Source organism: Clupea harengus, chromosome 1 (genome assembly GCF_900700415.2).
Source record: "Clupea harengus chromosome 1, Ch_v2.0.2, whole genome shotgun sequence".
Taxonomy (NCBI): Eukaryota; Metazoa; Chordata; class Actinopteri; order Clupeiformes; family Clupeidae; genus Clupea; species Clupea harengus.
This window is the reverse complement of record NC_045152.1, coordinates 12,088,386-12,113,448: the sequence shown is the minus strand read 5'-3', so window position 1 is coordinate 12,113,448 and position 25,063 is coordinate 12,088,386. Positions and strand designations below refer to the sequence as shown.

Genomic DNA, 25,063 nt, shown 5'->3' with positions numbered 1-25,063 from the left:
GGAGCTTTTCTTAATGTTTTTTCCACTCGAGAACATCGCTGCCACAAATGAGAAAGCGCACGAGCAACACGATGAGTGGTCTTAGCGCTCTAAAGCATTCTGGGAAAAGGAACAGTCACAACCGAAAAGCGCTTACTATGTAAAGGGAACCAGTTTTCTGATCATTTAAAAAACAAACAAACGAACAAAACAAAAAAACAACTAATGTGTTTATAATGAAATCAAGCTCTATGCTCTGGTAGTATGGTATAATCTTATGATAAACTGTTGAGAGACATCTTCTGTTTCGGCACTTAAAAAACAATCACAATGAATTTTGCGTTTTTCTCCATATTGAACAAAATTTACAAAGCCATTCAAACAGTCATTTTTTTTAAATCACTTTTTTATAATCTCTTTTTAATTTTTTTTTTAACTGAACTTCAAAAATTGAGAATATTCAAAATACGCTTTACTCACGCAGCTCTGTTCTATATTTACAAATATATACAAGAAAAATCACCTCTCTTCTTTCTACCGTTTTTAATGTAATTTGTAATAAAAACTTATGTTTTACTGTATCTTTCCCTCATTGTTTTTTTTAATTTTTATATTTACTCCTTTTGTCTGTGTTCTTTTCTTTTCAAACACTTTCTTATCTTCGCACACCAACACAATCCATTCATACACACACATGGGCTAAACCCCCTGGTGGAGAAACCAGGTAATGACAGTGGTGGCGTGTGGTGAAGGGGGCACACCGGGGGTTTGCGAGGTCTTCGACTCCCAGTCCTCAGATGGACGTGCTGTGGGTGGACTCAAGGGCCTCTGGGATGGGTCCACCGGCCACCGCCTGGTAGGACATTGGCGTGGGCATGGGGGTCTTGCCGGGACTCTGACGGAACAAGCCCCCGTTGGGCGCCCGGTGTTTGCATTGGATGGAGGACGGGAGGGTGGAGGTGTTGCTGCTGAGGGGCAGGGGCAGGGAGCTGCCAGGACCCGGGCCCAGAGTCCGGCCCAGCACCCCATGGCCCTGATCGGGGCCCAGGAAGGTGGTCACAGAGTGGGGACCCGGGCCCGGGTAGTCCCGCTGGCTGACCGCCCGCGTGATGCTGCTGCTGCTGCTGTTGCTCCCTACTCTTCCGGTGGTGGAGGTGCTGCTGATGCCCAGAGCAGAGATCTCGATAGACTGGCCGCTGAGCTGCTTGTGGGCCATGTCCTCGTCCATAAGACTGTTCATACGCCGGTGCACCTGCTCCAGGTTCACCTCCTTGTCCTAGAGGGGGCGAGAGAGAGGAAGGTGGGAGAAGGAGGGAGGGGATGGGGGAGGGGGGGGTCATTGAGGCTGAGATGTGCCGTTCCCAGAGATGTTATCCCTCTCTCTCTCTCTCTCTCTCTCTCTCTCTCTCTCTGGGTATTTGAAGCTCCATGCATTCAGCCTCATAATGGACTGGCTCCTGTAGTGGCCATTTTGGAGGCTTTTTTCTAAAAGCATAGTAACCCAAAACAGCAATGTGGCAGTTGACATTTCTGAGATTTCTAAATAAAGATGGCAAGATGGTGTTTGCATAGAATGTGCACTTTGAAATCAAATTTGGCCAGTGCACAGGGGAAGTTTAAGGGTTAATGGTGACAATAGTCATCACGTTGTTATAGAAACTAACGCACATACTGGAGCCAATGTGGATCTGAAGCCTGCATTTAAACCAAATTACTTTTCAGATCGCAAATAGCTGTGAAGAGTTATTTGGACAAGACAAGGACACAACGGGGCTGGATTAGGCAGGGTTCTCTGAGTGAAAACACAAATGACTTGTTTACATTGTGTCTTGTCTTATTGGGAAGCAGAAGCGAACAAACAAAGACAACAAACATATAAAACTCTATCCTGGCAGACTTTGCAATATTGTGATAGACATGGTAAATTGACTTATTCATTTCTAATATGCTTTGCTTCTAAACTGTTAGCTATACTAAGTACATTAAAAAAAGTATTCAAGTGGTATAACAGGCAGTATATCAGTGTGTTCAAGAGAGATGCTGTGGGTGTATTTTTCAAAGTATTGAGAGGCAGTGGAGAACTGTATGCCTAGGAATGTCCACAACATTTAGAGAATTCCTGTTTCTCATGCACAGAAATATCTAGGAAACATTTACAGAATTCCTGATTTTCATGCACAAGGACAGAGTGTGTAAAATGTGGGCTTACATCCACAAGTTGCCACTTGATCCAAAGAGTTGGTTTATGTTAGTCATTTTTGTGAAATATATCACTTACATTGAGGCTTTTCAAAAGGCAATGCCATCTATCATGTCTTTGACAGTAAACTGTGTAAGTTACGGCATGGCCAGAAATTGAAGTTATAGTGTAAGTACTAGTGTGTAATTTTTATATCATTTTTATTATTCAATCTGTATGATCAAAATTGAACAGCTCATGCACTGGAGGCATAAGTTCGATCAATACGTTTGATCAATAATTTGAGGTTTAGCACAAGTGCCCTAAGATCAGGAAAAACAAGTCAAACTTCAACTCCCATCAACCCTCACCTAAAGCAAAAAACAACAGAAGAAGAAATCCCATCCTAGCAAAATAAAGAAAAGAACAAAAAGAAAAGAACAAAAAGAAAAGATTTGATGGTGGCTGGCATGAGAAAAAGAGGAACATAACAGCGCATAGGGTTTATGGTTTTCATCTACTGGATCCAGTCCAATGCATCATCTAACACCTGCATGAAATTATCAATAATCAATAATCAGTCTTCTAATGAGCCTCCTCCCAATGTTAACCCCAAATACATCACGCCTCCACTGATCCAGTTCACCTGCATACTCTCATATTACTGTGTTAATCTATTAATCTAATTATTATTAATCTCTATTAATCTTTCCGTTTGTTACCCAGCCAGTAGCTCATTCAAAAACGAAATACCTGTCACCGTGGCAACCCCGTCTCAAATAACAGCACAGAAGGCTTTGCTCTTTTAACATTACTCACAGAATACGCAAACCAGATGCCAGACTTTTACGCATCTAAAAATGCCACTGCCACCTTTGTCAAAAGCATTTTTAACATCGACTGAATTATCTTTTGTTTGAAGTAAACACCATTAATATTTCCCTAAGTATTCCAGTGTTTATTTCAAAACGAGCAGATGCCAATGATTATGGAGCTCTGCGCTGGGAATGTGGAAATCATTTCATTCAAACGCAGCTCCTCCTCTCCTGCATGGTGACTTCTCATTACTGTACATTCAGATTGGCAGGCTACTGGCACTGCGCCTGCACTAAGAAATGGCACCAATTAAATCGGCTTAGACAGTGTTGATTAGATGGAGGGAAAAACTAATAACAAAGAGACACTCTCTCTCTCTATCACACACACACACAAACACACACACACACACACACACACACACACAAACCACACACACACAATAAATATGCACATAGACACGCTTACTCATCCACACATATATACAGATACAAAAAAGCACACACCTGTCTCTGGTTAAAGAAAATTCAAAGCATACACACGCAAACTCCTTTACACACAGGCACACACACACTCTCTCTCTCTCTCTATCTCTCTCTCACACACTCACACACACACACACACACACACACACACACACACACACACACACACACACAAACACAAACACACACACACACACACACACACACTCCTTTACACACAGGCACAAACACACACAAAAGATTAAATTCATCCAGTCGACATGTGACCTAAAGCTACTTACTCCATAGTGTTCTAAGACTAATTTCGACAGGGCATTCACCCACTTGACTCAAAAATGAATGTTTCGGTGTACTGCCAGCATAACGATGGATGAAACTCAGGATAACCAAAAGCATGTCCGGCCTGGAGAAGTCTATCACTTAGGGGAAGAAAAATGATTGAAAAAAGAGCAGAAATCAGATTGCCCCGTAATGACGGATGAATTGAAAATCTCTAGCCCCCCCCCCCCCCCCTCATAAGGCCTTCATAAGCAGAACATATCAGATCTTACGAGCTCTAGTCTGACCTGTGTCAATAGGTTCTGCTTCTTCCCAGTCTCTCTCTCTGTCTGTCCAAATGTCCTTGCCCCCTTCCGATGATGTAGTGGTAATATCATTATATGTCAATGGACCAGAAACCTTTGCCAGTCTGTAATCCTTAGTAACCTGCACGAGATGATAAGAAAACGATATGAATAATACTTTAAAATTGAAATAAAAAAAAAATAATCAAATAGAGAACGCAATTGAACAAATCCACTTGTCCACATTGACATATAATTGCAATAAGCGATCACACAGTACAGTCTACTAGGGATTAAGGACTGGGAGCTCTTTCCATGTGTCTCTTATTGCCAACAAAGCAGGCAGACCCATGCAAGCATCCTCATTTGATTTGCTCACACTTTAGTTTAGGGATCCACACGAGGAGGCAGCAGCCAGGAAGGGAACAGCTGTCTACACAAACACCAGAGGCAAACCTCACACGGAGCGTCACACAGAGTAGACATTAAGTACAGCTGCTGTGTGGTCGCTCTATTGAGGAGATTTTACTTTATTCATTTCTTCTTTCTTTCCTTTGTGCAAGGAACCACTTGAGTCATTACAGCAGTGCCCCAGCTGGATAATGCTGGTGATTCTGAAATCCACAGGAGAGATGGGTATGAAATTTGAGGAAACAATTTTTTTCTCATGAAGTCTATATATGATGGGTTGTAGCATCGCTCAGCTATCAAGCTATACTTTTTTTGGCAACCCACAGCTGCAAAGTGAGGTATTGTATGTTGTCTCAGCACAGGCAAATGTCTGAATGTCAAACGGTTCCTATGAGGCGTTTCACCCTTGGCATTAACATGCGTCTTTTGTGATCCAATCACAAGTGGACAGCTCTAAGTACATTGGGTCACACCTGGCATTAGAACACGTCTCATTTGCATCTTGAGTGACCACTTCTGATCGGATCTCACTTGCCCGCTCTATAAGCACATAAAGACGTGCATCATTTCCGTTTGCAAAGACCAAAGGCACAAGAGGGCAGTGCCACCCCTCTTCATTCACTGTGCCCCCTCACTTTAAAAAAAAAAAAAAACTCAAATAATTTTTCATAATGATATGGAAAAAAAATCTCAGCCGTGCATATTAACATAACAATGAAACCTGAAGATCGACTAACAAGCTGGGCAAAAAGCACACACCCTGGGCCCAAGTCAGATTATATGAGAACCGTTTAAGGGGTACTTATGGTTGCCGTTGCCGTCCTTTGCGCATGGCGGCGTGCGCCAAAGATGATTTCATTACTGCTGGCGCGCTGTGGGCTTTGGTGTCGTTTCAGCTGGACCACATTTTGATACTTGGTGTGTGCAGCTGGCGAATATGCAAAATGAACGAGCTGGAGACACAAGTCTGTGAGCAGGTATGTCTCTACGGGCTTCTCTAAGATCCTTCAACGCGGCAACATAGGCACTCACAGATGGTACAGAACTCGTTAAGAGTGAGTGCTGCAACAATGGGAAAATATAGAGACACTGTGTGTACGCAATGACCAATACATTGAGCATACCGGCCCCTTTAGACTCAACATTAATATCTCCCAGTTAAAAATCATCTTTGCAAAGCACTATCTATGCTTCTGTTTACTAAATAAAGGATGGTGTTGTAGTTCCGTGATATTCAAGCACTCTGATGTTCAAATTAAATCTGGATTACTGTTAACCTTCTTGTGAAATTGCTGATGTGCTGCTTATCATAAACATACATTTTTTTTTCTAACTTGCTAGCTCATCTTACACCTATCTTACATCTTTCAATCAACATTGAAAGCAACAATGCTTGGAGTCTGCTGAATTTTCCACATCTTTTACCCTGTGGGCAATTAGAAAGCACAGCGACAGCACCTGCTCAAGCAGTGGCTTGTGAATGAGTAAGCTAACTAGCATCAGCAAGAAAGGGAAGAGAACATGTTTTTCCCAGTCGTTGGCTACCGCGAGCTAACACTTGTTGTTGTTTTGATATTGAATTGCCTTTGAATAGAGTAAACAGGTGTTATCAACTGAAAAGTGTTTGGGGAGATACGCATTATTTGCAACTCATGGCTCTAGAAAATCTTGATGTTTGCCAGAGGTATAATTAGCTGCCTAGATGGATGGAAAGGGGGTGAGTCGAGTTTGATTGTCGAACATTAGGCCTACTTGCCGCATTATTGGTTATTTAAAGCCAGTACTTTGAGTACGTACAGTACATCCGCAGAGGGCGTTAGCTGAGTAGGCAATCCTTCAGTGTGGCCCATGGCACATTTGCATCCACACTGCGAAAAGAATGTGGCCTACATACACACCTGGACTAAGAGTTGTCCAGTTTGGGATGAGATTACCCAAGACGCATGTTATTGCCAGGTGTGAAGGGGGCCTATCACGTGTGTTTCTTTGTATCCAAGATGTACTGTTTGCAGAAAATAACTTTACATGTCTGAATGGATCCTACTTATTATTTACAGCTTTAGATGTGAGTCTCATGCTGTAGCAGATAAGGTAGCTAAGCTTAGCTAAATAGCTTCATATCATCCTGCCATTATATTCTTTGCTGACATGAAGGCCTCTTGTGCTAAGGCTCAGGAAAGGGATGGCAACCTTGGTGAAAAAATGTGATTCAAGTAATACTCATTTGAACGAATACAGATACACTATCTGATGACACTCAGTAACGGGAGGTAAATATACGGATATTATATTATACTATACTCATATATTTCTTTTATGAGGACACAGATACAAAATGATCTCTATTAATGACCCAGGTGTTCTAAATTTGAAGTGAACTAAATTTAAGGATCTAGACCCCTATGATTAATTTTTCTGTGTTGTTTTTAGAATGCATTGTTTTAATTGCTCTGTCCAAAATGACTCTGTTTTTAATACATATTATTCGATATCATTATAATCTTATTCATTATTTTAAATTAATTTATTATCTTTTTTGGTATATTATATTAGCCTATTTTCTGCACTTCATTAGCACTTCTATTACTTTGTATTATTGTTGTTGTGACTGTTTATGCTATGTTAAGCACCTTGAGATTTCTTTGTATTTTAAAGTGTGCTATACAAATAAATCCAAAATCCATTATTATTATTATTATTATGATCTAGTCAGATTTCCATGGATTCAGTTAGCATTTCATTGGCTTCAGCAGGTGCTAGCTGACAGCTTGATACTCTGTAAGATACTGTTCTACAGCTGCACTTGTGACGTTTTACAATATCACAGATCACTGGTAAAGGCCTAATTTGAGTGAGGGAATAAGTTTGTTATGCTGTTTTCCTCAAGGGATAATAGAAACATGTTTGTATTGTAATGGCCACTGATATGTTAATGTGAGCGTGTGTTTCCTCTACACTGTTACGCTACGCTACGCTAACCCACTAAATTGGCCATGGGACCTGTGCAAATGGCTGTAAAGTCAACATTAATGGCACTTCTCTTTGTTGATCTGCCCTTGAGTGTTGCGAAGCTCCACTGCCCGACTGAACATGACACCTTATCACTCGATCTATAGAGAGACTAAAGTGGAAGAACCCATATGCTGCCTGCTCTTGCGCCTCTTTTTTCTAGTGAATAATGCATCTTCATATACACACACACACACACACACACACAATATTTAAATGACACAAAAATGGCCGAGTACGTTTTTTTCTTTTTAAGTTGGGGGCGGTGTGGGGGGGATGGGGGAGGCAGGGGGGGGACCAATTTTGATTTCATCGGGGCACACCTATAGCTCAGTATAGTGGAGCTCGACTAAATCGGGGTTAGCGTCTGTGGCTGGATCCTTAAAGTAGAGTGTGGCAGTGTCGTCCCCGTGGCGCCTGCTGCTGCCGCTGCGTGCCCTGAGCTCGGTCACCTCTTTGGGCTGCTCGTGCCGGCAGCGGTTGCTGCTGCTCCACCACAGCTCCAGGCCGGCCACCAGGCAGGCCAGCAGCAAGCCCGCGGCCAGGATGCAGAAGACGCCGGCGAAGCTGTGCAGCTTGAGCGAGCGGCCGTCCGACGTGGCCCCCGCGTGGCTGGTCAGGTCGCAGCGGCCCGTCCGAGGCCACCACTTCTGCTTCAGCACATCCAGGTCGCCCTTCTCCTGCAGCTCCAGGATCCTGGCAGGAGAGAAAGACACAGAGAGAAAAGAAAAAAAAAAGAAAAAGAAAGACAGAGTGTAAATCCTTTGAAATCTACTGAGGACAGGATGAGAAAACATACAGTAGGGGACTGTAGCTGGGTGATTTGGGACATTTCCCCTTTTTCTAATGATCTGATCTGTTTTTTTGTCATTGCTAATGGTTGTGTTTCCACACATGTATGGTTTCCACACAAACATGGCCTTTTCTCTTTGAGTTCTGTGGTCTGATGAGAACAGGTGTGGCTCACCAAAAACCTCTCTAACACAGCTGACCACATTAAGCGCTCTCGTGATTGACCCTTAAATTAAATGTTTCACCTACAACAGGTGTCCGTCCCAAGGCTCATTACCTTGTTTGTGTCTAACAGGACTTAGGGTGTGCCTCTTTCTTCCTTGCTGTACAGTATAAATATTCAGTTCTAAAAGAGTGTCCCAGAATAGGGATGAGGAGTTAGACTATAGGCTATAATAACAACCATTTATATTCAATTCACTTCATTTCAATTTTATTCGTAAAAAAACAAGATTGTCTCAAGGCCCTTTACAGAGCCCAGTGCCTATCATCATTATCTACTTTTGAGAGGACACGTGCGGATAATGTAACATCTTTTAATAAGAGATGAATCGAAAACCAATCTGACACAAGGCATGGTAACATCTCTAATAACAGATGGACCTAAAACCAATCTGACACAAGGCATGGTAACATCTCTTATGACAGATGAACCTAGAACCCATCTGAACCTAACCTTGGTAACATCTCTAATGATTGACTCAGGCCTGCTCTGGTGTAGGTTGGACACAGGAACTGATTCTGACGCAGATCTGGTGCATAGCCAAAACACATACCAAATCAGGCCCAGCTGCTGCCCTAACCTGAGAGGAGAGAGCGCAAACAGACTGGATGCCCGTGCTTCCTAACGAGATATAAATGGATGCTTTTGTTCTCTGCTGCTGAAGCCTTTTCATTAACCAAAAAACCCAGAGGTTTTGAGTGAACTCTCATCACACACTATAGTAACATTAACTGAATGCTGAGGGTATTATGACTACACATCTGTTTAATGACCTTTAAGGTAATATGATAATACTTTATCCCTTATCCCCTTTATTACATAAAAGCCTGTCTGCTGACCACATCCTTGTTTGATGATACTACTGATGTTTGAAATGAGCTTGTTATCCTATTGTTTACATTTCTTATCATGCTAATGCGTCAAGATATCAGTAGATAGAATGGATCAACGGACAGAAAGCTGCCTGATGTGGCCCAGGTACGGTCAAAAAAGGCTCCATGGATTTTTCAGCTTTTTGGGACAGTTCATTCAAACATTGGATGACCAACACCGCAATAACAATGTGATGTTCATATCAATATATGTTATTGAAGTTAGTCATGCGAATTTATTCATTTATTCTGGAGTCCCGTCTGATCTCAAACTGGAGGATTTATATTCTATTACAGAATTGGATTATTCCTAATGTAATCATGTGTGTATTTGGATGGTTGACTTTTATAATTTCCGTTTAAAAACACACATCTCCTTCAGGTGTATCCATACGTATTTCTGGACAGTATTTCTTTCTACCACTCACGCCTCCGCTCACAGTGACTATAAGTGTGTGTGTGTGCGTCTCCGTCACCGGGAGACTGCCGCTGCTGTTGCCATGGAAAGCTGGTGGTGACCCCATCATTTAATCCCATTTCCTACGGTCTGACCCTGCCACTCTCCCTCGCCCCGACCCTGCCACCTCCTCCATGAAATGTGGGCTTGAATATGAAACAGGGCCAAGGATGCCAAAGGAGAACTCACACTCTTAAGCAGGACAACAAGGACAGGAAGCTGCCTCCAACACGGACTATGCTTAATCTATCGCACTGAAGGTTAAGCCTCTGTGACTCCAGCCAGCCAGGAGGAGGGAGGAGAGTTAAAGCACGTGCATTAGCCCCTGCTGCTGCCTGCACTGCATTGTTATTGGCTGCTAATTCGTCCGTTTTATTCATAATGTCGCCGCATGTTTATTGTTGTTGTTTACCAACAGCTTTATATATATGCCCTCATATGACTGTGCAATGGCACCACAGAGCCAAACAAATAGATTCAACCTAAACTACGGGGCGCTAGAGGAGGCTGTGTTTCTGTCCGTCAAGAACATGATGATTTTCTTCAGTTTATTGTGTGACAACAAAGCAGACCTCTCCAGCCTTCTTCTGTGCTTAGGTGGATCGGTGTGTAATAGTCCTCAACTGCCTTTCAGGCCGTGACAAAATGACAACAGCAAAGAATTATCTTTTCCCCTAACCACTTGTCATTACACATCTATGTAATCGCTCTCCCTCACTCAATCACCCTCTCTCCCACTCACACAAAACTCTGGGGGTAAGTTCTTTCAGGGTAAGTCTAGCCAATGGAGTCCGCAGGCATCTTCCCCCATCTCGATATTGCAAGGTATTGAGTCATGAGAACGAGGCCTACTTCTGAGGGATCAATGAAAGATGTGCGCGAGGAGTAAATTAGTCTCCCGTTTCCCCCAAATCCAACCGCCAATATAATTATACCATCTTAATTGGTTACAAGTGATTATGTGCAGATTTAGACAATCTGCCTGCATCTGTTATCTTCGCAGTGGGATCAATTTGTAATGGATAATACGAAGGCATTAGAAAGTGAAACTAATGAATCAAGAGTTTTGGTGCTCAACTTGAAATGGCAAAGGGGTAAATAAAGTTTTAAAAAAAGAAAGTAAAATCCACAAAGGGGGTTCCACTGCCAGGGAAGATAAATGGGAACTTTATGTGAATTATACTCTCACACTCATACACAATGGCATGAACGCACCACAATAACAATTAAAAATTTAAATGAGTGCTTTATTATCCTCTGTGGTAATTATAACTCCATACAGGGCACTTTCTTGAAGGGGCCCCTTTAATCCCTGAACCAAGCAATTACGACAGCTTATCAGACCGTATTCCCTGCGAAGGATACTTTATCCGACATACAACTTTTATTATATTTAATTATGCTTTTATTGTGTTACATTTATGGTATTATATTTCATGCTGTATAAACCACACACGGGCATCGGGGAATGATTGCGAAGGCATCAAAAACCACCTCAGTCATCAGTGATTATGCTAACATCAGTGATTATGCTAACATCGTTATACAGCGAGGAGAGCTAATTGGGTAAGTGGCACTGAGGATCACTGAAGCCAAATGAGCCCACATTCCTCTGTGACCTGCGGAATGACAACACCAGACAAGTGGGAGGTCATTAGAGAGGCGGGAGAGAGGCGCGGTCGGACATGCAGCCAAATGGTCTGATCTGTATGCAGAGGAATGCTAAACTGTTAGCAAGATGTGGAACAGATATGTGATCCCTGGGTTTGGGTTGGGTACGTCCACACTAAGACAGGTAACTCTGAAAACGCGGATTTTAGGTGAAGACGTTCTCATGACAAAAAGAAAATGTAATTATTCATTTAAAAATTAGGTTCTAAAATCTTTTAGGGTTACATGCCATCTTTTAGTGATGGGATTCGTTTCCAGGCCTGGAGAAGTTTTGTAGAAATAAATAAAGCCAGAAAGTTTAGGAAAAGTCATGAATATTACAGGTATATGTGACAGATTTAAGATCGACAGAGAAAAATATATAGTGGTTAAACAAATATGTACAACCACTCAATGGCAACCATATTTGAATTGAAAACAGTGGCCAGTCTGTGTTGCGATGATAGCACAATGGGAAAAATACAAACTATCATCAATGTGACACTATCATCAATGTTTTGTTTGTGTCAGTGTCTGTCAGTGTTACAGAACTTTACAAACACTTACACAAAAAACTTCTGGAAATACCCAAAGGTAATTTGTTAAATATTTCTAACCATAGATGTCATAACAAAATGTCATTGAACTATATCAGAAAATCATTGCATTTGACAGAGGTGAAGCAAAGTTATAAAGAACAGAGTTTTGGGTGACATAGGTTTGCAAGTTAGCAAGATTTGATCAGTGCTTAATGTAGGCTAATTGTTGGTGTAGGCTAGTCTGACATCACCTAAGTAAGTTATTTCCCTAGTTTTATACAAACGATGAAATGAATCAGGAATAAAGGAGATGCGTTCTTTATTAAAAGGAGATGTTTTCTTCATTAAAAGTTGATTTAGGTATCTGTGGTTTGCCATTAATGTGTGGTGAACAGACTGCCAAGACTTGTTTACAATGTCACTTTGCGTCAACGGCATTTCTGATTGATACATGTCCTCTCTACGCCAAAATATCAGTGAATATTGATGGATTCTCCATCTTTTGACAGATGTACAGTACATACTCTCAACTTTAATAAATGGAATTGAGTTTTGTGTTGCCAAAAGCACAACATGAATGCACTGACATTTTAAATTGGAGATATTGAGGAACGATGGATCAAACTTGTTCCCATTCACATCCATTAATAAAACTGGCCTGTTAATGACGATGGATAATTAGCTTTAGTTTCTTTAATCAGTGCATGCATTTCATGTTTAAATAAATAAATAAAAAATGTAATGTATACACGGATGTTTCAGAGAGTGCATGGTCATGAAAATGTGCCTCATGGAAATGTATTGGTAAAAATGTGTCTGAGCCCTGTAGTAAAATATTAAGCCTAGTGATCCATTTTACATTCTGCAAATCGATTGGTGACAACAAAACCATTTTTACAGTCATGTCAAAGTAGTACAGTGTACATCTGGCGTAAGAGCATAAGAGCTTATCTGGTCTTCCGATAGCAGAACACGGCCAAAGGCCAGTAGCCTTAGCACCCAGGGAGCTGCTTCACCACAAACATGTTGTCTCCAACTCTACTGTAAATTGCCTCAAATGAAAACGTATCTACTGAAGTATGAAATGGCCTTTTTTACGGTAGCCTTCAGAGACCCCAGGTGGAGATAAACTCACTCAAATTTCCCCTGAGAAAATAGAAAAAAAAAACCTCTGTGTGTGAATGCGGTTCAAATAGAGGAGCACAGCTCTGCCAACCCCAAGGTCAAGGGCTCTTTACGGTCCTGTAAAAACAGCTGTAGGCAGAGAGTGCCAACTGTAAAGCGCTGTTGGGACTTGTCATCAGGCTTTAGGGTGGCCATGTTGCTGGAATTACAGGGACTTACTTTTAGAGGGAGGACGTAGGCAGAGAGTGCTACTGGTCAGCAGGCTTCAGGATGACCGTGTTTCTGGGCCCGAAGGGACTCACTTGTAGGGGGAAGACGTAGGCAGAGAGTGCTACTGGTCAGCAGGCTTTAGGATGACCATGTTTCTGGGCCCGAAGAGACTCACTTGTAGGGGGAAGGCGTAGGCAGAGAGTGCTACTGGTCAACAGGCTTTAGGAGGACCGTGTTTCTGGAACCAAGGGGACTTACTTTTGGGAGAAGAGGTCTCGGTAGGGACTCCCGTGCTGGAGGGCGATGCCGTAGCCCTTGCTGCTCAGGCTGTTGCCCGTGACGGTGATGGTGCAGTCGTCGTCCGTCAGAGCAGCGTACTCCACCACGGCCTTGTCCCACAGGAATGCAAACGGACCCTTCTTGGCCTGCACAGAGATACGAATGAGATGTGGGTTTCACCATTTCACCATGTACCGACTACATTTTCAGATTTAATTGGTTGCTTTTGGTTGCAAAAATGCAAAAAGAAAAATGATATTCAATGGAAATAGATGAAAAGATTATTCATTCACAATATATTTGAATGTTAATGTGTTGTGCGTGGCACATCTTTTATACTGTAGCACTGTGTTGTGTTCTATTGTCATCCGTTCATGTGTCCTGTTTTATTGTTGTTAAGTGTAATTTCACATCATCTCCATGTTTATAAAAAAAAGTGATAATTTGCATCAGTTTTTGTTCAGGTCTTTCTCTTCATCACCTTTGAATGGTGTGTTGGAGATCGAGTGTTTCTCTCTCCGGGGTTTATCATAAAGCAGACGGTTGTCTAGCAACCAACTTTGGGTCACAGTTTTATAAGAAAATGACAATCTTTGTGGAAAACTGTGACAAGCACAAATACAAAATGCTCTTTAACTGCATTTCACACTTCTACACTGAAATATGGGATAGGCAGGTATTTGACATTTCACACACTCAACGTATGGCAAATACATAATTAAGTTTATTTTTATAATTGGATAATGTGTTTAAAAACACCAAATTGACTATAGACTATTCCTTCCTTAAATTCTAGCAAAAAAGTAAATTATGGTTGGCCTTTCAGCAATAAGCAATTTGGCTAAAGAGCATAACAACCTGATGGCTAATCTTCAACGTGAGTGTTGTTTGTGTTTCATGGGAAGTGTGATTTTCTTTTTTTGAGTGTGAGAGGTTATATTTTCCAGGGTGGGTGTTTGTGAGTGTGTTTTCAGTGCGTGTGTGTGTGTGTTTTTGTTTCACGGTGAGTGTGTGTGTGTGTGTGTGTGTGTTCTGTTCCGTGGTGAGTACCTTGCGGATGCCCTCAGAGGGGCTAGATACGGAGAAGTCATGACCGTCGTTTTTGCTGATGGTCCTCCACAGCTCGGCGTAGGTGCTGTCCTGTTCCAGCGGGTTGGTGCCTTTGGCTTTGAAGTAGTCGTACACGGCCGAGTCCCGCACCGTACCGTACGCCAGGTCCACCTGCCTTGCCAAGTCCTGGAAATTGCTGTGGGTTTGGATACACACAAATATTAGGCCTGAGATGAGGTTTAAGCTAAACTGCTTGAGCTTGTCGTACACAACCTTTATTTTGCTGCAGCCATAAGATTCAGGATCAGCGGACATTAGGGACACATATGGAAACGTTCAACCTGCGTTGTGTGGACAAGCACAGTCCCACACCGGACTCCAACTCGCCACCTCGGGCACGGGAGGCAGGCGTGCTAACAAGGAGCCTAAAGCCCATGGGTGCTAGCGTCTGTCACTAGCATGTCTCCTAATGTGTCGGGGAGTGAGGTTTACTCATTGCACACTCACACACACACACACACACACACACACACACACACACACACACACACACACACCACACACACACACACACACAAACCTGTCTCTAGAATGTCTCCTAATGTGTCGGGGAGTGAGGTTTATTCACTGCACACACACACACACACACACACCTGTGTCTAGCATGTCTCCTAATGTGTCGGGGAGTGAGGTTTATTCACTGCACACACACACACACACACCTGTGTCTAGCATGTCTCCTAATGTGTCGGGGAGTGAGGTTTATTCACTGCACAGCACTGTTCCCGCTGGCTACCGCTACAAACACATAAATAATATGCTGCTAATATACCTCAGTAAACGTATTCTATTTTACTATGATAAACATAATAATGTAAATATATTTTAGTTTGGCATGAACTCAGGGATTGAAGCCCATCCTTTTGGGTACATCCAAGCACAAAAGAGAGAATAATACCCCAACTGCTATTGTGGTTATGTGTTCCTTCCAAAGGCTGCATTGATATATGGTAAGCTATTGTTTTTCTTTTTTATGTGAGTGTACCATCTACATTTATCCTCTCGTTACGCATTCACAAGTGAGCTGTAAATGGATAATGCACATCCATGCACATCCACACATCCATGCAGTTGGTTACAGTCACTCCTCAAAAGCAACTCTCCAGAATTGGTTCCAAAATTGCCCAATTAGACTGCTGAATCTGTTTTCTTTTCACTTCTCCACGGAAGGAAAAAAAGGGGGGGGGGGGTAGCCTCTATTTTTCTTCTGCTCCCTCCTCAACACCACTCTTGTCCTCACAGCTCTTCAAAAATTGCCAAAGGAAAAAAAGAAAAAAAAACAACCGATGGCTACAGAAAGCTGGGGATGAGAAGCCATATTCTCCCACTATTACTGCAGTTTGATTGGATGAGAAGCTATATTCTCCCACCATTACTGTAGTTTGATTGGTGGGGATGAGAAGCTATATTCTCCCACCATTACTGTAGTTTGATTGGTGCCACTCAAGTAAGCCATGTCACAACAACCCCATCTCGACTGTCTATGAAAGAGCTCCTGTTTCAAGGGTAAAGCTTTTTCAACTGCAGGCTTCAGCCACTCTGCCGCTTACTAGCTAATCACAACAGCGTGGGTCCTGGATGAGAGAATGCTGTTTAGGACTAGCGTGAGTAAATTAAAGAAGTGTGGACCCATCACGACGTTAACTAAAATGAGTTTAGATGACGAAGATGACGACAAAGAATATGACAGGCCAGGGAATTAACAATACTAACAATAGTCAACAGTTTAAAACTAGAAAACTGATATTCATGAGGAGATATATGTCTGCGTTGATGTGGTGGTAAGTTGTGGCCAAATCAAAATGTGATAATCACATCACATAGTCTGTAGCTTTCCATGGATACATCAGTCATGCAATAAAGCTCATCTAATGACTATGCTTTATGACCCGCTCCATGACTATTAGCTTCAGTGCTTTCCTGTTGGTATCGTCTAGCATTCCAGAGCGACACAAAGGTTAAAGGATGTTGGCTGCTGTGTTTATTATTTGTACTAATTAAGTTTTTTGGTAATTTATCTGTAAACATTGTAATAGATCAGTGACAGAGGTGAAATAAGAAGGAAACGAGATCAGCCACTGAGATAAAATACTTTAACATTTCAAAAGAACTCTCTGGCAGTAATCACAGTTTGCTTTCCATGGTGGATCGGTAAAATAAATCTTTCACAAACTAGTGAGCTTTTTAGATAAATAGTCACTTAGTCTCTGTTTCTCTTAAGTTAATTAAAGTCATCTTGGCATAGGCGGTAGGAGTAAGATGAATGAACAACCAGATGGAAGCTCATGAAATCAAAATAAGCATTCATCACTGCTAAAACATATGCCCTGTTTCGTTACTGTCGGTGCAACATCAACACGGCTCCCAAACAATATGTTTTCTGGAAGAACAGGACACACAAACAAAGTCCAACTGGCGTCAGCTGCCATGATGCTTGAAGTTAGCATAACACTTTCATGCTAGCATGATTTCTTTTCAAAAGATTGTGCTATGATATTGTCTGGGTGGAAGGAACATCATCTCCAATGACAACCAATGTTTGTGGTTAGTCATCGTGACATAATGATGAGGTTACAAGCATTTTGTATTTACAAAGCATGAGCTACTGCTGTTTGCCATGGCAGGCCATCTCTATGTCACAGTTAGTATACAAGGGTAGATATGGCAGGGCAGCTATATGTCAGTTAGTATATAGGGGTAGATATGGCAGGGCAGCTCTATGTCACAGTTAGTATACAGGGGTAGATATTTTTTAAACGCAAGTGCATACACTCATGATATGACACAGGAAACGGCAAACACCTTTGCAACAATCACAGACTCTACACGTAAATATTTGATCATTCTACTTCTGATCAATACTTACTCCCTCATTCAACAATACACATTCCTGGCAACCCATGGCACTTTGTTGAAAAAACATTTCAGTGCAACAAGAACCTGACTTTTATCTGATCAGTCTACTGAACCTTTTGACAAATCAGGAACACGTCCTTGTTTTCAGTGAACATAAATTCAATTAGCATAACTTTCTATGCAAATTCTCCATCTATAAAGGTGCAATAAATGATGTGACGCCACCAACCAAGTGCCTGCTTCTGTCCCATTACCAAATTAAAACACTACAGATATATCGCCCCCCCAGACGATTAGGACAGGATCTTCATTTGTCTTTGGCCTAAAGATCTGCACTGTATGCATATTCATTGAGCGTCCTTTAGGCAAACCTGTGAATAAATATCCCCCTGATCAGACGAGCACTGGGAGCGGACAGCGGGCGGCCAGCCAATGGGACCTGAGGAGAGGTTTGCTTTTGAAGGGAAACGACTCATTAACGGGTAACACTCTTGACTTCACTCCTGGGAGGGAATGGGGGTGGGAATGGAGGAAAGGCGGATGAGAATGGAGGAAAGGGGGATGAGAATGAGGGCGGGAATGGGGGAAAGGCGAATGAGAATGAGGGAGGGAATGGGGGAATGGCGGATGAGTATGGAGGAATGGGGGTGGGAATGAGCATATCTGGGGGAATGGGGCTGGAGGGAATGAACCTCCGGAACAGATTCATTTCAATGCCAAACGTAGTGGTGGGGATTTGACGAGAAAGGGTTAGTCCGTGTTGACAGGTGTGGCCTTCAACTTCACTACTTTTTCAATTTAACCACATGGGTAATTCATTGAAATCTTCTACACCAGGGTGAGAGAGGGTGCTCACATTAATTACATTTTTTTTTTAATTACCAGCAGCTATAATAACTTCAGAAATTTCACTCCCATTCATGCTTCGAATAAGTAAGTAAATAAACACAACCGGAGCACCACAGTGCCCCTTCGAAGCCTGCAAGTCATTTAAATGCAATAAATAATTCAGTTTCATTAAGTTCTGACATGTTCAAATATTTTCGAGACGAATCTGAATCCCCCCCAAAAATGCTGCAACAAGCGCACTGTGTGCTTGCCTGGGCGCGGCCGCAGCGGGGATGGCAGCACCTTAAAATAAAGATGAGGGGCGCCCGCGTTTGGATCCCATAATTCCCAGATCAAGCAGGAGGAGAGGGGAGACGGAGGAGCCGGAGAGAGGAGAGGAGAGGAGAGGAGAGGAGAGAGGAATCTAATTGTGACTTTGATGCAGACGTAGCGAGAGCTTTGAAGTGGTAAACTCTCTCTGTTTGATTCAATCCCTCTCCTCGCCTTGCCTCTCATCTCTCTCAGCTCTGCACATGCCAAACATTGTTGTTCCCACCATAACTAGTTCATGCTGATGTTTAATCATCCATTAAGGATGCTACACCTCCCCCCCCCCCCCCCCAAAAAACACACACGCACACAAACACACACACACACACACACACACACACACACACACACACACACACACACACACACACACACACACACACACACACACAGAGACTCTCCACCCCTTACTGCTTATTTGGTCAAAGTGATTGGATTTAAAGCATTCAAAAGCCTGTTGAAATAGAATTAATTTCCAACACAAATTGACGGAACACTACTTTTTCACATTTAGATAATTTAGTGAAATGTGTCTATAACTGTGAAAAAAAACACAGCACAACACAACTGACACATTTATGGAATTTTAAGTGCTTGAAAGATAAAGATGTTAAATATTAATCAAACTCAATAGATATATTAACATGTCTCAATGCTTATTCTTGCAGTGTTTACAAATGGGTAGTTTAATAGACTGCTAATCAACCTCAAGTCTAATTCTGCTTGTGGCATTCTTTCTTTGTAAAAGTGCAGAACCAATTTGTTGTGACAGACCATTGCCATCTCTGTAATCATTTGTGAAATTTTTAATCAATAAGGCAAATAACACACTCACGGGCATTGTCTAAGTGCCTGTAACCGTTACCATGCCATGTAATTACAGTTTGTACAGAGACTAATGGTTTTGAAAGTCTACACAACTACAGAAAATCAACATAAATACTTGGTGTGGGCATCTGGGGGAAACACTAGAGAGAGGAGAGGAGGAGAGGGCAAGAAACACCTACAGCATGTGTCATGAAAAACACAGATAGCAGCTTTTATGCTGACCATTACGTGAATGGAGATTCAGAGTCAGTGCCTCAGAGTTGAATGCAGACAAAATGATCTGTAGGTAAACAGTGCTATAGACTGTTCGAATATGTATAATGTTTTCCCTAATGATGTATTCGGAATTAGGTACATCCCCAGGTCAAGCCCGGGGAGTGGAGGGGTCCCTCTCGTATCTCGTGTACAACTCACTTCTCTGTTAATTCTGCTCTTATGAAGAAGAAGAAAAAAAGTTCCAGAAGGTTCTTTTGGTGAAAGGGACATTCTTTAATAAACTGAGGAACTGTAGAAACACCACCACCAGAATACTCCTCCGCTACCAAGTGCCGGTGTCATATGTACAGCAAGGTTATTCTGACTTCAGGTCATGCTTCAAGGGCAATAACCGGAGTGTTATTGGATGATAATGCACGGATTGACGCTAGAAGGAAACACTGCACCCAGATGTTAATGGAAGATCTAAATGTCTTTATTTCTTTGTCTCCCTCTATGTTTGTCTTTATCACCTTCCCCATCTTAACTGCCCTCACACGGCTCTTCGCATGAATTAAATATCTTACTAATCTTGTACTTTATGTTGGTTTTAAATTCTACTTATTTATTTATTAATTTTTTGCTTTGCAAACACAAATCTAGTTGGAAGACTCTGCCTCTCCAAACTACACTGTAACCACATCCTCACTGTTATCTTTGCTGTTTCTTCACCTACAGATTGTCTTAAAACAGATAACTGATATGTAAAGAACATAATATTATAGGCCTTCGATGTAAAATATAAATGATTACACACTGTGACCTCCGAGATCTCCGAGAATCTCAGGCCATGTCCAACATATATAATTAATGTGAAATAAAAATGATTACACACTGTGACCACCAGAGAATCTCAAGCCATGGCTAACAAATTGTGAAAACTACACGTAATGTTGCCACAAACAGATAATGAATATGGTTAACATGCAAAACTCTCGGTAAACAGTTACCTTGTTAATCATTTTTGCATTCGGTTCTCTCTAATCTATCACATATTAGTGATGGAAACAAATTCAGAAATACGGTACTGACCCTGAGAGGGCTTCATCACAATGGGCAAAAGAACAGACCAGATTTAGAATAAAATGTCATTCCTTTTAAATCTATAATTCATTGACATTCTGGGACTTTTTTTTTCTTTTGGCAGAGTTGTCAAAGTGTTCTGCATAAATCAATTGAGCTTTAATTATAATCACCTCTCTGCGCACTAGCTGTCTGCTCCTGTGATTATCCTCATTAAAATGCCAACGTGTCATTTTTGGAGAGCCAATGATATAAAAACAATTAGCAACCAGTGATTAACGATGCAGAGGGCAGCGAAGCTGAGTCTCCAGGTGACATATTCAGTTGCAGTACTAACAGAGATGGGGATGTTTTTCCTCCAAAATGTCTAATAATGTCTGAAAGACAGAATAAGCTCACTGTAGATGACTCACCTGCTTTAGGAGAACATGCCTTGTTAAGACAAAAACACGTTGAGAATGTCAACTTCTCACATTCATATTCTAGTTAACCTACATCTAACCCCGGTGTATATCAGGAAAAAAAACATATTCTCTGATAGGTTTCTCCAGTCTTATTTTATAAAACAAAACAAATTCTGACCTTATCTAGATGGGTGAAAGAGTGTTAAGTGTACACAGTACAGTAAGCTTCTCTGAGGGAGGATGACTGACAGAACCCTGTGTTGCAATATAGGGGGTGAGGGGTGGGTGAGGGGTGAGGGGTGAGGGGGGCTGGGGTAAGGGGTGCTGGGTGAGGGGTGCTGGGTTGAGGGGTGCTGGGTGAGGGGTGAGGGGGGCTGGGGTGAGGGGTGCTGGGTGAGGGGTGCTGGGGTGAGGGGTGCTGGGTGAGGGGTGAGGGGTGAGCGGTCAAGGTGACCTACCGGATGCTGTTGTCCATACGGGACACGGTGAGGTAGGCTGCCAGGTTGGCCGTGTAGGAGGAGCAGACGATGAGGGTGAAGAGCCACCAGCTGCCCATCACGATACGCAACGCCACCGAGCCCACGACAGAGTCACCACCTATGGGGGGCAGAGAGGGGGGGCACAGGAGACAGAGAGAGAGAGAGAGTAAAAGGAAGGAGTGAAGAGAGAGATCATAATGAGAGAGAGAGAAAAGGGAGGGAAGAGAGAGAGATAGCAGAGTAAGAGAGAGAGGAATATAGGGGGGGTACAGAGAGAGAGCACAGTAAGAGAGAGAATGTGGAGACACAAAGAGTGAGAGAGAGAATGTGGAGACACAAAGAGTGAGAGAGAGAATGTGGAGACACAAAGAGTGAGAGAGAGAAGAGAGCAACAGAGAGGGCATGAGAGAGAAAAAGGAGGGAAGAGAGAGCGATAACACAGAGGAGAGAAGGAAAGACAGGGAGGAAGGGGAGGAGAGGAAGACACATACAGTGCTGTGAGTTCCTTGGCTTTCAGCAGAGATGTTTCAGATGGTCATCTGGTTCCTCCAACAACACTACACCAAACCAGTCTTTACCGAACACCACATGTGCATGTGGCAACCCTGTGTGCTTATCTGTGTCTTTTAAAACCACCATCCTAATCGCTGCTGCAGACAGAGTTACAATACCATGAAGGACACAAGAGAGGCTATTTTTAGTTTGTTCCTTTGCATTTATGACTGCTAATGCAATACTAACCCAGCGCAGGTGAAGAAAATTGAGCATTAAACTCAATTAGTGCATTAGCCTACGACCCACTGATAATAATATATAAGTACAGTACGTAGGTGAACATGCCACATTAGCCTACGACCCACTGATAATAATATATAAGTACAGTACATACGTGCAGAGATGGGCAAAAATACATCAAAATGTATTTTGATACAAAATACAAAATACCCCTCAAATAAATGTATCAAAATAAAATACAAAATACTGGTGCCAGAAAATGTAACAAAATACAATACATGTATTTTGTATTTAAAATATAGGAAATACTTTTTCTGGATTTTCCGTTTTCTCACAGTTTGGTATAGCAGAGCATTCAGGTTTGGGCTATATAATGTACACAAAGCTCTGGGGAACCCCACAAATAGGAAAAACAGTCACAGAATATCAGTGTAACTAAGCAAAGCTATTAAAAGACAACAACTTGATTGATTATGTATATATATATATTTGCAGGCAGCAGCTGTGTGACTCATGTTTTCACAAAACAGGGATCTCAATGCAATCTCTATGGCTTCCGGGAGGGCTCGCCCCACCATGCTTTTGTCATACGTAATTGTGTATAAGGACGTCATACGGCTTTGATCAAGTCACAGGCCGTGTTTATTACCGCACACTTGCACACTTCAAACACTGACTTTCAGTGCTTAGGGCGTTCACACTGACAGAACCAGCAGAATTCAGGGCACTGAAAGTACCTGGATGGCGCACTGCAAACGGTCAAAAAATGCAGTGTGAAATAATGGACACTACTCACTCTAAATGGGCGCCATCTCGGCTACGTAGCGGAAGAGGAGGAGCCCTTTCGGAAGCTTTTCAGTTTGGAAAGTTGGCTGACTGACGCTTCGCAAATCACTTCAACCATTATTGCTGGTTACAATAACTGTGTTATCTGATAGTACAGTGTCTATTTGTCTGTAACTTTTAAAAAATCTAAGCGAGAAAACGCTAAAAGATGTACATTTGTATACAAAACACGGCTGTCAGCAGAGTTTTTCGCCAAATTTCCAGTTGGCCGGAGCACAGATTTACGGGTTAAAGGCTCCCACATCAGTGTTCCATTTGAGACAACACTAATCAGCGACAGAACAAACTACATATGTAAGTGCACTGTATTGCAGAGTACTTTGTAAAGTGTGCCGTAATAGCCACAGCCACATTCTGTCAAGATGGCTAAAGTTCGGTGCAACAACTCGATTCTCTCTTTGAAAGAACCTCCTTTAAGTCGGCGTACTAATGAAGATAAAATGACAAGGATCAAGACAGCTATCTAAGTTTTCGAACACAGCCCTGTTTTGTGAAAAAAATGGATTTAACGTGAGAGTCAATGAGAGAGATCTGGGCGATTTCCATTTCGCCCCAAAAAGGGGCGGGGTCATTTGAAGCACCACTTTTGCCTGACTGTTGCCTGATTCGACAATGACATTCAGAGGCAGATCAGATGGTCTAGTGGTAGAATCTGACAGAAAAAAAATCTCCTGCCTTAACAATGGAGAAAGTATTTTGAGTATTTTAAATACAAAATGACTCTACTCTAAAGTATTTTGATACAAATTACGTTACATTTTTTATCGGCCCTATCAAATACAAATTACAAAATACTCAAAGCAGTTGAAATATGTATTTCAAATACAAGTAATTGAAATACTGCCCATCTCTGCATACATGAACATGACACATTTGAATTTCTCCATTTTTTTTTTTAAATAACTTGTACTTGTTACTAATTATGGCGGAATATGTGCAAAGAATGGTGACTCTCTACGGTCTTGGGTATGCTATCAACATTAAAAGCTTTCAGTAACTCCTGTTCCACCCACAAGCATAATAACTCCAGACTAATGTAATATACCACAATAATATATACAGTATATATTTACATAACTAATGTAATATACCACAAACATAATACAAATCTGCACTTTTTAAACTTAATAAACCCACGTGACTTCCCACAAACTTAATAACAATACGTTAATAACAAAAAATAATAATTACAATTGCAGGCAGTTACTACCTTTGAAATCACAAATATAGTGAAATTCTACCTGATATACTAGTCGTAAGAGTATGTTTGTCAAATATCATCACCATTTAATGACATTCCCTGACCGTTTCATCTCTTTCTTTAGATTCTTTCATCTTTAAAATAATTGGATGTTGTGGATATCAGGCTATATCCAGTGTATAGGTAGAGGCCAAGCCGCAAAATTGACCAATTGTAATTGTGCATGTGTCTGTGTGTGTCTAAGTGTGTGTGTGTGTGTGTGTGTGTGTGTGTGTGTGTGTGTTTGAACAGGTGTGTGTGTGTGTGTGTGTGTGTGCATGCATGAAATCCTCCTCGCTGGAGCTACATTGAGTGAAGTGTATCTGGTGCATCTGTGTTTAATGGAAAACGTTACATCATTGTGCCTGTAATCTGTGGGAACTTTTTAAAAGTGAAAGACCACTTACATAAAGACCCCCCAGGATTAACCTCATATCAAATGAACCTGCCACCCTACCATCATTGACTTTTTACTATCAGTGTTATGAGAAGAGTTTAAATACATTTTTTTAAATGTAATGGGCTGTAAAATCTATTTGA

The 25,063-nt window shown here is 41.8% G+C and overlaps 1 protein-coding gene across 1 annotated transcript in view; it reads right to left on the bottom strand.

Moving 5' to 3' along the window:
* Window positions 1-394: 394 nt before the first annotated feature.
* The window catches only part of grid1b (glutamate receptor, ionotropic, delta 1b), a 195,373-nt gene continuing 170,704 nt past the window's right edge, over window positions 395-25,063 (bottom strand). The window contains exons 10-14 of the mRNA XM_012837730.3: window positions 21,682-21,820; window positions 14,640-14,835; window positions 13,569-13,735; window positions 7,895-8,138; window positions 395-1,255 (exon numbers count right to left, since the gene is read on the bottom strand). Of these exons, the coding sequence (XP_012693184.2) occupies window positions 773-1,255; window positions 7,895-8,138; window positions 13,569-13,735; window positions 14,640-14,835; window positions 21,682-21,820 (1,229 nt within the window). The 3' untranslated portion in view covers window positions 395-772. The remainder of the gene's footprint in view (window positions 1,256-7,894; window positions 8,139-13,568; window positions 13,736-14,639; window positions 14,836-21,681; window positions 21,821-25,063) is intronic.